The sequence below is a fragment of the Sinocyclocheilus rhinocerous genome, unplaced genomic scaffold, assembly GCF_001515625.1.
Source record: "Sinocyclocheilus rhinocerous isolate Xijiao unplaced genomic scaffold, SAMN03320098_v1.1 scaffold1390, whole genome shotgun sequence".
Classification (NCBI taxonomy): domain Eukaryota; kingdom Metazoa; phylum Chordata; class Actinopteri; order Cypriniformes; family Cyprinidae; genus Sinocyclocheilus; species Sinocyclocheilus rhinocerous.
Window position 1 is genome coordinate 675094 of NW_015665627.1, and position 12968 is coordinate 688061.

General features: G+C 35.2%; 2 protein-coding genes across 4 annotated transcripts in view; one reads left to right on the forward strand and one right to left on the reverse strand.

Moving 5' to 3' along the window:
- Positions 1-3771, reverse strand: part of LOC107731431 (leucine carboxyl methyltransferase 1-like) — a 17122-nt gene extending 13351 nt beyond the window's left edge. For both annotated transcript variants that reach the window (XM_016542509.1, XM_016542508.1), the window contains exons 1-4: positions 3393-3771; positions 2983-3074; positions 2771-2892; positions 2549-2625 (exon numbers count right to left, since the gene is read on the reverse strand). In XM_016542509.1, the coding sequence (XP_016397995.1) occupies positions 2549-2625; positions 2771-2892; positions 2983-3074; positions 3393-3478 (377 nt within the window). In that variant the 5' untranslated portion in view covers positions 3479-3771. The remainder of the gene's footprint in view (positions 1-2548; positions 2626-2770; positions 2893-2982; positions 3075-3392) is intronic.
- Positions 3772-4637: 866 nt separating this feature from the next.
- LOC107731407 (rho GTPase-activating protein 17-like) overlaps positions 4638-12968 on the forward strand; it is a 28681-nt gene continuing 20350 nt past the window's right edge. The window contains exons 1-2 of one of the 2 annotated variants that reach the window (XM_016542468.1): positions 4638-5093; positions 12459-12498. In XM_016542468.1, the coding sequence (XP_016397954.1) occupies positions 5041-5093; positions 12459-12498 (93 nt within the window). In that variant the 5' untranslated portion in view covers positions 4638-5040. The remainder of the gene's footprint in view (positions 5094-12458; positions 12499-12968) is intronic. The other variant, XM_016542469.1, reaches the window with a different exon arrangement.

Here is a 12968-nt window from a genome sequence, read left to right on the forward strand (position 1 = left end):
TCTTGTATCACTGTTTGAAGAATTTATCTTCCAGAATCTGGCAGTAAGTTTTGGGAGTTCATTTTTAGTCCATCTCGAGATTTTATCTGTAGAAGATAACCTGCTTAATAATTATGCACACTTGAATATAAGACATTTTTCACTTCCAGCCTTCATGAATAATTATATATAAATTACAAGTGATTAAATACAAGATTAATAGTAGTTATTAAGATTGATGTCGTTTGGAATTGGTAAAATGTGCTTGGAAAAAAATATAATCAGAATATCAACTTGCATAATAATTATTCATGCACTGTGTTTTTCCTCTTCTGCTGTCTGTGGTAATGCAAGAAATGTTGTGAATGGTTGTCAAGGCAGCCAATCAGAATTTAGCAGCCTCGTCTCTGATTGGCTGGAATTATGGCATATTGTAACGCTGGGTTGTGTTGAGCAAGCGAGCCGTTGGCATTTAGAGAGCACTGAGGGCGGGCATCAGGTGAGTAAGCTAGTGAAACATTGCACGCGCAAAAGAGAAGGTCTGCACACATCCAAAAACGTATTTTAAATGCAAAATTGATTTTCGTGCGCTCAAAATACTTTTTTTTTTTTTGCGAAACTAACATTTTCTCCACAAAACTCAGATTGCGCGCGAGAAAAATGCACTTTTGTGCGCTCAAAATATGATCTTTCACGCGCAGAATTGTGGCAGAGATCTAAGCCTATAATGCGCATAAATTCTAAAAATACGCATTAAAAAAAACTTATACGCACATCTGAGTAGGATAAACTTTTTATCCGATAAGAAAAAATGCGCATAAACTACGATGGAGACACATTTACCGAATAAATTCCACCATGCGCATTGAAAAAGTCATGTGACTTTGCGATATGAGACGGGATAAATTGACTAACCAGCGGACCGATCTCGTTCACAGCATCTATATGTTGTTTTGGTCATTCTGAAATGCCTGAGGAAAGTCTGTCATCAAAATATTTCTGTATAATTACTGTCTTACATGACTGCGTTCCCAAACAGCAGGCATCCACCTCTAAAATGTAAAAGTAATGACCGCATTATTGTGTTACGTCTGCTCTCTAAAAAAGTAAAATTAAAAAAAAAGTAATTAAAAAGTAATTTATTACATATGAAAATTATTATATTCAGTCAGTGGCTTCTCCTAGTTTTCTTAGAGATATTTAGTGCCAGTTTATCAGGACGTGACAGATTTTGTTCTCTTTGACTCGTTGGATGGAAACGGTGCTTTATTCACAAATGTTTTATGCGATATTCCAGTTTTGCGCATAAGTTAAATTCGCATCTTTGGATGGAAACATAGCTAATGTCTGTAAAAATCCTGACTGGAGCATGACTATAAATAATTCTACATGATAAAAAGAAGGCTTCAAAAAGATCGGTATCAGTGATCTTATCGGCAAATATTGCATCCTGTGATCACAAGCGGCCCAAAAAATCCTGATTGGAGCACCCTTATAGTTAATCATTTACTCAAATGTTTTATGGAAAACATTATTTTTATCTCATGATCATTATACAGTTATCAGATTTCTATCTTCAAAGGCATTCATGTTTTATCATCACACAACTTGTAGAAAGTCCACATAAAAATTACAAGTTTGACTACTAAATGCTATAACATCCCTCTGTACTATATTGTATAGCAATCTCAAAAATATACACATAATAAATATATTACTCAAAAAATGTGGACACTTTTTGTGTGAACTTGAGGGGAACTGACTTTATCCAACGCAGAGTCAACTGCAAAAAAGGTTGTGAGAAAAGGTCTAGTATCATTTGTTTGCAGATGACACTTTGGTATTCTGTTATCTAATGCACCAAGGGTCGGATTGTATTGTATGACGTAATTCCCTCTGTACACAGCTCGTGTATTTCTATTCTGTCACTTACATAGACACCCTTAAACCATGGCACTTACACAAATACAAAATCTTCCTTTTCTTTGCGTTTCACCTTTGCCCTAGCTTGTTTCCTAGTTTAGCTTTCTAATAAACCTGGCATTGTAGACTATGAATATTGTTGGCTCTGTGACAAATTGCTTATGTTTCTCTATTGTAATCCGTTTGTGAATAAAAAGCACTGCGAAATGTAAATGCAGTCTTGTGTATGTTTCCTTGCCACACATACAGCAACTTCCACTGACTGTGGTTATGTAACAAATAAAAAAATATTCTAATCACCCAAGACAAAACGTCCTCCACCCAAGTATAATTCAAATGCATAACAGGTATTGAACAGTATTATTTCAGGTGGGGTACTTTAAAATGATAAAGAGCAAATTTAGGACAGATCAAATTTAATACAATACAAAATATATGACAGATATACAATCAAACTATTGCTTTGGAGGTTGGATATACTTAGATGGAGGGTCCTAGAAAACTTCTCATTTGAGATACTGTCTCCCTCTACAGGAATATGACTAAAAGAACATGCTAAGCATCCAAAATCCTTCATGTTAATGTCAAAAAGCAATTTACTGAAAATAATAACAATAATAATATTATTACAGTAAAAACGCCTTACTTGATGTGGTGTATTTTTCTTGCAACAATCATTGGGAAGTCGACTTCAAAGAACTTTTTTGGCATAATGTTTTCAACCTAAAAATTTAGATAGTACATGCACTTAGTACATTTTTTTTTTTTTTCATTATTAAAAAGATATATAACGAATATAATTATTATTATGGTCTTCTTTTTGAATATTGAAATAACTAAATGTGAATTAATTAATTTAAAAAACAACCTTTAATCTCCAAAAAGTAGTATCCAGTCCTGCCCCAAGATTCACCACCTGGCAGTCACATTGTGTCTTCTTGAGAAAAGCATCAATAAGAAGATTCATTCCTTTGACACGTCCATAATAACCTACAGCACAATTAAAACAATAGGGCATTTGATTAAACGCAGCTGTAAACATTAACCAGCAGAGGGAGATATTTAAACAATCAATCTTACCTCTGTTGATCTCAGGTGCTTTACGTTCACCTACTTGCCTCACAAAATACTGGACGTAGAGGTCAGTCCAGTAACCTTTACTGGTAGCAAACCTATAAAACAAAATAAAAACCAGGGTTATATGAAATATTAAATGATTATTATAGGTCAATGACAAATAGTATAACGACAGCGTTGTTCTTGAACATAAAAATATTTTATAATCTGTAAATGATGAAATATTTTAAAGTATTAGATACAGCTAATCATATCAGTAACATTGTGCAGAACCACGACTTTCCCCCCATTTTGGAGATGCACAGGATGCTCAATAGCATTGCGGTAGAATGTCAACAGAGAAGCACAGTATTTAGAAACACGCGTCCATCATGTTTAATAATTTTATTATTGATCACTGTACGCCGTGCTACCTTTTGCATATCGATGCATCGTCGCAAGTTGCTCTGACTGCTTCATCAGCAATGTCAGAATCTGTAAATGGCTGTTTGGATGCCATGAACACTCAGATTTGAAGCAATGCTGATAAACACTGCGTTACATACACATGCTGTATTCGTATGAACACAAATGCTAAGTTAAATGTTAGCTAACTAAACAGATCGGATTTCGAAAAACGCAACAGTCGAAGATTCAATACTTCATTGGCAAGGTTATCAACAGATTCTTTAAATATTTTTTTCAGGCACATTTATTTGAATAAAGCATATTGATTTTCACGGCCGCATAACAGAAGCAACCCTGGACCAAACGCGCTCCGTTTGACAATCACATGTTTACATTTATTTCCGCTGACAGAGCTTTCCCATAATACATTTCGAGGTGGCGAGGAGACTTTACTGCGCATGACAGTTTAGTTAATTCACATTTATGTGTAACATTTACATTGGCTGATGTGCAGATTTTTACGTTTATGATTCTGCAAATCGCAAAAGAGTGTTTTTAAAAATACCCCGTCGTTTTATATTATTCTTAACTACAATGTTAAATCCCCGCATCACTCACGTAAATGGTAACAGGAAAATGTCCCGTTAGTTTCAGATTTATTATAGATATTAGAGGTTAAGGATCTGAGTGCTATAAAAACTTAAATCTGCCATTTAAACGCATGCACAGATAAAATGAGAGAAAGTTGACCGCGTTATTAGAAAATGAAAGTTGTGGATTTGGATTGGATCAGTGTGAGTATAGCTGCCAAGCCCCGATGAGTTAGTCATAAATGGCGAAGAGTTAGAGATGTTGTATTTAATTTGATTAGCTTTTATAATATTTTCAAAGCACATAGCCTACTTCAAGTATTAAAATAGACAATATATAAAAATAAACAGTGTGACGCAAACAAGTATAAGGCGAATGGAAAATAAAGGAAAGGGACATGGTAATATCTTATAAAAAGATCTTATTTTATAAACTAAAACTGAATAAATAATTATTTATGCTGTAAACACAAAAAAAGGACAGTTTTGTCAAATTCCTACAGTCCATACAGGGAGTGTATGGTCATCACAGTAGGTAATATGAGTGGACCTGTACTCTACGTAGTCTTCGTCTCAAAACCTCAGGGGCTGCCTACACAGACAGCATATTTGGAGATCACAGACGCTCCATAATGCTGCCTGTAAAGTCAGCGCACTGTTTCGAGACAACCCCTGTGTCCACATTAATGTCATCATGATCAGCCTGGAGCTGCGAAACACAGACAGTACCCGACACGAATGGAGTGATCAGCCCGCTGCCATGCATTTCCACTCTCTCCCGTAGATGTCACGGGCTGGCATACGTGGAAACACCACTCACTCCCGTTTATGAGACCAGTTGCAACACGGAATGACATGAAACGAGCACCGCTATTCACCGGAGCTAACTTTTCCCACACTACTGTTTTTTTCTCTCCCGATCGGCTAGTTTTCTAGCTGCTTGAGCTAACCGTACACCGGGCTGTTTTAATGTAATTATTTACACGACTTCACCATCGTGCTCAAGGATCTTTCGGCTCATGAGGCATCGACGAACACACTCTCCACGTCTTAAAAACTGGGTTTTGAGGCCGACGCCACAAAAATGAAGAAACAGTTTAATCGGATGAGACAGCTCGCCAATCAAACAGTTGGCAGGCGAGTATAGATGTAAAGTTTTTATTCAGTTTTCATGGGCAGTTCTGTCATGGTTTGATGTATTGTTGTTATGTTGTCAAGGCAGTAGCTGCCTAAAACAAATATTTTGCGATTTACCGCTTAGTATAACAGCAATTAGCTAAGGGGTAAACGTTCTTTGTTTTACATTGTATATTTAGATTACGTAATTGTTTTACTACAGACTCAACTTTTTAGATATGCTACTTTTGATTTGCATAATGACTGTTAAGATTTGTTGAGGCCTCGTTACTATGTAATACTAAATCTCAATGGGAAATTGTTTAAGATAAGCTATCTGATAAACTACTGAAGATTAGAGATGTCCGATTGTGAAAGAATCATTCTATTGAGTCGGATTTTTGCAATGAATCGGTACAAAAAAAAGCCTGGGCTGAACAATTCGTTAATGAATCGACTGAACTATTTGCTCATGAGTGTGAGCAATTTACTAATTAGTATAACAGCAATCAGCTAAATAGTAAATATTTTTCTTATTATATTTTTCTTTGTTTGACGTTATACACCAAGATTATGCAGTTCGTTGAGCACAGACTCTTTTAGATACATTACTTTTTGAACATAATTACTTATATATGCTGTGCCTGTAAAATAAAGTTTCTGATAAATTACTTGGGGGCCAGTTGCATGAACATAGCCACTTATGTTAAGACTAAGAACTAGTATGACCAAATAGCAGTTAACCAAGTGGTAATCAGTCTTACTTTTTGGATTCAGATTAGACCAGTATACCTTTTATGTAACTGACTTTACAAAGTTATGACCAGTCTTGGAGAAAAAATTGAAAATGATGTTTAGGTTCTGATAGACTCATGACAAACAGAACATAAAATGAGAAGAAACATGCGTTAGTAGAACTAAAAACAATTAAATATAAAAAATGTAATACACAGCAATATGTGACTTAATGTTGCTTTTTTGGAACATTTCAGTACATGTACTGTAATACATCATGTTGGGCATGTCAGGGATCAGAACATGATATAATTGTTGAATCGTGTTTTGAACCGGTTATATGAACCGAATCATGACTAATAAGTCTTCCTTCCATCACTACTGCAAATTTTCCCTCTTTATAGGTACATTGAGAACATCCTGGCTCTTTTTGAAAATACAGTTCTTGGATGTTATGTGTGCTTATTATATTTTCTAATGTTTGTTTGTCAGCCAACGAGTCCTTTGAGCTCATACTTTGTATCCTACATTGAAATGGTATGTGCATGATCATCACTTCTGACTCCTCTGACTGTTGATAAAGCCTCAAACTGCATTCTTCATTCTGCACAAGCTGCTTGAGGGTAAACAGACCTAGATTCTCAATATACAGGGCACAGGTCTCTCAGTGAGGTGTTAGAGCTATAAATGCTTTTTTTTTTTTTCCTCAAGTCAAACAATAATTTGTTCACTTCAAGCCTTTTGAGTAGGCCTAATTATACTAATTTTATTGAACAGGCCGCATGACTAAATGAACTGTAGGTAGATATAATGTAACATTTCTATCGGAGAATTCCTTTCCGTAATCTCTGCTCAGATAGATGGTATCAGAGATGACACACCTTTCACTTATTTTTTTTAACCAATCATAGCACGTTTACAAGGAGGGATGCACCTGCCTATCAGCTATGCTCATCTAACTGGTGGTTAACCTGACCTTTAGCATCCATGTCCGCAGCGTCATTCCCTTTAAATGTGTGCAATTCGATCAGCCACCAGAGACATTTGGCTAGCCTGATGACAATAGAGCAGTATAAGTTGACAAATGCCAGTAGCTAACTGTTTACCTGTGTTCACGCTGAGCCCAACTGGGGCAAGGCCATTCCTGTTCAGTTTAAAAGAAGATAACTGAGGTGATTTATAATTTTGTTGCAAAGTTTGGAATACCAGGAACTTTACAGCCCCCTCAATCTTTCTAGGCCTCAGAAAATTACTGTCTGCTTTAAAGAGGGCGGTACATCCACCACCACCAGACAGCCCAGTGTATTTTGACAAAATTTGAGGTGTCAAATTATACCTCTAATGAAGATCTACATAGTAATGAACTTAAAAAGCATAATTTGTTTTCAAAGCAATTCAATTTCAAATATCAAGCATCAGGCACAGTGAATGACACTGGTAATGTTCATAGCCCTGGATGCCTGTGCCTCTAATATTCATTCACATATGCCCATTGGCAAAATGTGCTATTAGGTAAGGCATTTGACCTTACATAGTGAAGTATGAAGCACTGTAGTAGTGTTCAATCTGTTATTAAATCCTACTGCTGAACTGTCTATGATCTGACAAAGTCCATCTGACTTTCAAAAGTTTGGGGTCAGAAAAATTAAGAAAGTATTTTTTTTAATGAAAGAAATCATTTCTAGAAGATTTTTTTTTAAACATTTATAATGTTATAAAAGATGTTTATTTTTAATTAGTGGTCGGTAATAAAAGTCCGGTGCGCCATCAAAATAAAAGTCCCGACTCGAGCACATCGGCCAAACAGAAAAACTTATCGGCCGATGCCGAAATTTGAAAAATGCCAAATATCGGCCAATACATCGGCCTTGGCGATATATCGGTCGACCACTATTTTTAATACATACTCTTCTTTGTGAACTTTGTTCATCAAAGAATCCTGAAAAAATAAATAACTGTTTCCACAAATATATTAAAGGGGTCCTATTATGCTCTTTTACAATGTCTTGGATTTGTTTTGGGGGTGTACTAGAACATGCTCTCATGCTTGGTGGTTCGACAAATGCATTATTTTTTGCATAATTTACATTATTACAATACCTTTCTCCCCAGCCAAAAAAACAGCTCGATTAGTTCCGGGTTTGATGAAGGCCCGCCTTCCGAAAAACGAAATGTGATGTGATTGGTTAGCTGTGGGCAGCTTTGTGATGTCACAAAACCCCGAAAACAAACGCTGTAGTCCAAACGCCGTTCGTTGTAGTTCTTGAAAAGGGATTTTTAAAAAACGAAATATCTCACTTTGGAGTGGACTTTGAGATTTGTAAGTTTGAAGATCTTTTTTATGCCCAAACATACACACTACACACTGACTAAAATTCAAAAAGTGAAAAAGCATAATAGGAGCCCTTTAAGCAGTTTTTAACATTAATAATAACAAGAAATGTTTCTTGAGCACCAAATCATCATATTAGAATGAGTTTTTGAAAGATCATGTGACACTGAAGACTGCCATCACAGGGATAAAGAACATTTTAAAATGAATTAAAATAGAAAACAGGCATTTTAAATTGTATATCTCTCAATTTTTTTTATAATAATATTATAATATCTCTCTCTCTCTCTCTCGCTCTCTCTCTTTTTTTTTTTTTGATTAAATAAATGAAGGCTGCATAAAAATAAAAAAATCTTACCGACCCCAAACATTTGAAAACAAATTTTTGACTGCAGATTGAAATGTTTTATTTTTTATTTTACTTTTGTTTCTCATTAACATATTTGTATACACAGAGCCGTATGCTAAATAATATTAAAACATTAAAGCCAGTCATTGACTATTGCCTTGTAAACACAAACGTTTTACATGTGGATAAAAGAGATTCAGCTGGAATTCTCAGCTCTTCCTGAATTTATTTTACGAACAATAAATCACTTCAGTGTGATGCAAAAGATTAGATGCAAACGTCTCAGCTGGTCCCATGGTTCCTGTGATTGTGAGGAGGCAGTACACTGTGTTCGGCGTGCAACCCCTCAAAGGAAATCTCTCCTTATTCTTTTTTTAAACAGGAAGTTGCACTGAGGAAGTTACAGTTCTATGAATGAAATCAAAGAATCAACTCTGAGGCAGATCCAGCGACGATCTGGGGTTTAAACTGTGTGACATAAGATTCTACCTGACGATCTATGGCACGCTTGTGCATAAGCATAACACAATCCCAAGGCACATTAGTGCCACTTTACCTCACTATTTATCAGAAGACTAGAATCACCTGCCAGTCTGCTGATGATGCAGATCTATTGTCAGCTCAGGGTTTTCACTGGACTCGGGTGCTGTGTTTGTTTCAGCAAAGAGGAAAAGCAAGATTGTAGTAATTGAAGTAAAAGCTTGGCTGTTTTAATAGACAGTTACAGAAATCAAGCAGTCAGTGCAAAGTTTTTTACAGTGGCCACCATATCTGCTCTTAATCAGCTTCTTTATCAAATACTGTTGATATCAGTGTGTGCTCGGCTCAAACCATGAGTAGACAATATGCTTAAGGGCATAACACTTGCCACTTCACTGAATATAACATACAGATAAGGATAAAATGAGATCAAATATAATATTGTTGTTGCTGTACGGCAATTCACAAATTAGAAAACAGGGCCTGATGGGTGTAAGCAAGTTTGGGGATAATAATGCATTTTATATCTGGATAACAAAGAGGAAGATTTGCCATTTGTTTTCAAAATTAGAAAATTGAAAATAAAAACGATAAACCAATCACCAAATGCTGCTGTTTTTCAGTAAAAGTGTGCTTATGAACTTATAGCTGTCATGGAGAACATTAAAACGGTTAATGAATAAATATTATAAAACTATAAAATATATTAAAAATTCTTACATAAAATGTTGCTTAAAATAGCTATTTGTATTTTTAGCTGTTTTTTGTGGCCAGTGAAGATGTTTAGAGGGCAACACTACTGGTCAAATGTTTGGCGTCACTAGGATTTTACATATATATACTATATACTTTTTCGGCAAGGAAGGACACATTAAATTGATCAAGAGTGACTGTAAAGACTTTCACATTGTTGCGATTTTTTTTCATATAAATGCTGTTCTTTTGAACTTTCTATTTATAAAATAATTGTGAAAAATGTGTCATGGTTTTCACAAAAATAGTAAGCAGCTCAGCTGTTTTCAATAATAAATATTAAATATAGAAATAAATGTTTCTTGAGGACCAAATCAGAATACAGTATTAGAGTGATTTCTGAAGGTTTTTGTGACAGCGAAGACGACTGAATGGCTGCTAACAATTCAGCTTTAATTTCACCGAAATAAATTACATTTCATTTATTTTAACTAAACATTTTAGATTAAAATAGAAATTGACTATTTAAAAAGATCCTCATGTTTTATAATATTACTGTTTTTACTGTATTTTTGATCAATTGCTAGCCTGACAGTGGCTGGAGAATAGCTCTGGAAACCATTTATTCTCAGTTCTGCTTTACATGTGACATCAAGAGCTTGATTCAGACACACTCAATCTGGAGTCTTGTAGGCCCTTTTTCTTGTCCTCCTGTGTTAATTGAAAGCAGCTGTCCTCCGCTGTCACGAGGTTACAACCGCCGTGCAGTTTTGGCAGAAGGAGGAACTGGGGCTGAGATGAAATGTGTGGGTAACATGGCAGACTAAAGGAAGACATGAAACGGTACAGAATCAGACTCTTGAGCTTTGACAGATCATTTTTCAGTTATTCAGACCCTGTATTCTGCTTTAACCACATTAGTTGAGCTCCATTAGAAGCTAATGGCAATCATCTCTGCTTGATTGCTCCTCATTTATTACAACAGCAATAAATGTTGTTTTACTTTTTTGATAACTAAAAGAAAACATAAGGTCTTAAAAGTACCGTAATTAACTGTCAAGCCAGCATTGGTGACAGACGTGTCAGTAAATATATACATGACAAAGGCATGCTTTTACATCTGGAGTTTTATAATGGTTGAAACACATAAAATGAAATGAATAATCGTAAAAAGAGATACAGCTCAATAGTTTAGGGCATGAGCATTGAGTATTACAAAAGATTTATATTTGAAAAAAAATGCTCATTTTAACTTTGTTTATTAAAGAATCTTGAAAAAATGTAAAATGTTTCCAAAAAAAAATATTAAGCAGCACAACTGTTTTCAACATTGAAGATAATATGAAATGTTTCACCAAATCAACTTATTAGACGGATTTCTGAAGGATCTTTTGACGCTGAAGACTGGAGTAATGGCTGCTGAAAATTCAGCTTTTCCACCACAGAAATAAATTACAGTTTACAATATATAAAAAAATCGAAAACGTTTATTTTAAATTGTAATAATATTTCACAATATTACATTTTACTGTATTTTTGAGTAAATAAATGCAGCTTTGATGAGCATAAGAGACTTCTTTCAAAAACATAAAAAAATCTTACCAACACCCAAACGGTAGTGTATTGTACAATGTGGTAACTTAGTTAACCAATTAAAAAGTTTTTACTGCAACATTTTTACATTCATGTTTCATGTAAGTTACTGACTTGCAAGGCATTGGCAAAATAAGGTCTTAGCTGTAAAACTATAGCATATAATTGCTGTCGTCCTCTTGGAGAACGAATAAGATGTTGTAAATGTACAATGAAACTAAGATTATGATGGGCAAGCATACTCTATTATATAACATATGACATCCTCCATGCTTTTGAATGTTATGGTTGCCACAACAAAAAGTGCAGACACAGAGACAGGCCCACCTGAAACATTTCTGCAATGTTTTATGCACAATCCTTTTTGATATTTACAGTAGGAAACACTTAGATAACTAACACTGACAAAGTAAAATGATCATGAGGTCACACAACCTGTTCTGAAACAGCAATGTGATAGATGTGTGTGTGTGTGTGTGTGTGTGTGTGAACTGAGCTGGTGTTGTCCTCTCACATTCTCTGTCTCAGATAGACAGGACATAGTCTGTGCCATGGTCAAAGCCATCTATTAGTTTACTATTAATAGGGCCTTAACTATTTGTTCACAAGGCTGACAGTGGACTGCTAAAAATCCCTGGGAAAGTAAATGCCTGTGACTCCCATTTCGGACAGCTGGTTTTATTAGACCGGCTGTCAGCTGTTGGCTACTCCTAGACTTGACCATTACTAGAATCTACAGTTTAATTTATAAAAAAATATTTCTATACTCTGAAGGACTGCACAATTAATTGTAATAAATCTGAAATCATGATATGACTTGTGATTATCACAATTGTGATTTAATGCAATAAATATATGCTCTACATGAACTCATCTCAGCATCTGCTCTGAGTTTGGTTCGCATATAACATGCATTTGAGAACATAATATGTTTCAATCATCTTTCCAAAGTTGTAATCACAAGCGCTTTTAAACTGGCTGTTATTGACAAAAGAGAAGCTTTAAGGGCTTCCTGTGGTTTAACGCCAAAATAAAAGCTTGATGGATTAACATTTAAAAATTAATAAATTAAGACCGCAGAAAAAAAATATCAATAGGATATTTCCCCCCAAATCGTACAGCCCTACTACTTTACATTTGTTGTTTTGGGCAGTTTAAATAGATATGGGTTTTGTTTCTAATGATCTATTGTCTTCTTTTACAGAGCGGAGAAAACAGAGGTCCTCAGTGATGACCTGTTACAGGTGACTGCTTTTTATTTCCTTCTCTGTCTGCAGTGAAGCCATTCTGTTCTTTGGCTGTAATCTATTTTACATTAAATTAAATGGTGGGAAACGAGTGAGTCACCGGGTAGAGAAAGGTGAAGTCATTGATGTCAAACAAATACATTCCATTCAGTTTATTTTTGTCACAGTAGAAGGAATGTTCTCTTCTGAATAAATGAGCGAAATGGATTGCGTCACAGCACTTTTGCTCTATCTAATGTAAAACTGTCTCTAGTGAAATTGTCAGAAAGTTTGGTTGCCATGGAAATTGTGCCAAATCGACCTCCTAGAAATGCAGGAAATTGACTCCATAAAATAGAGACTCATTATCTGAACTTCCACTAATATTGTGTCCGTGAGTGCTATTTGACAGCTTGTTTATTCCACTTGATCGGCTGCATCTAAAATTATCTCTGAGATGTTTAGACACATCAAGCGAGGAGAATTAT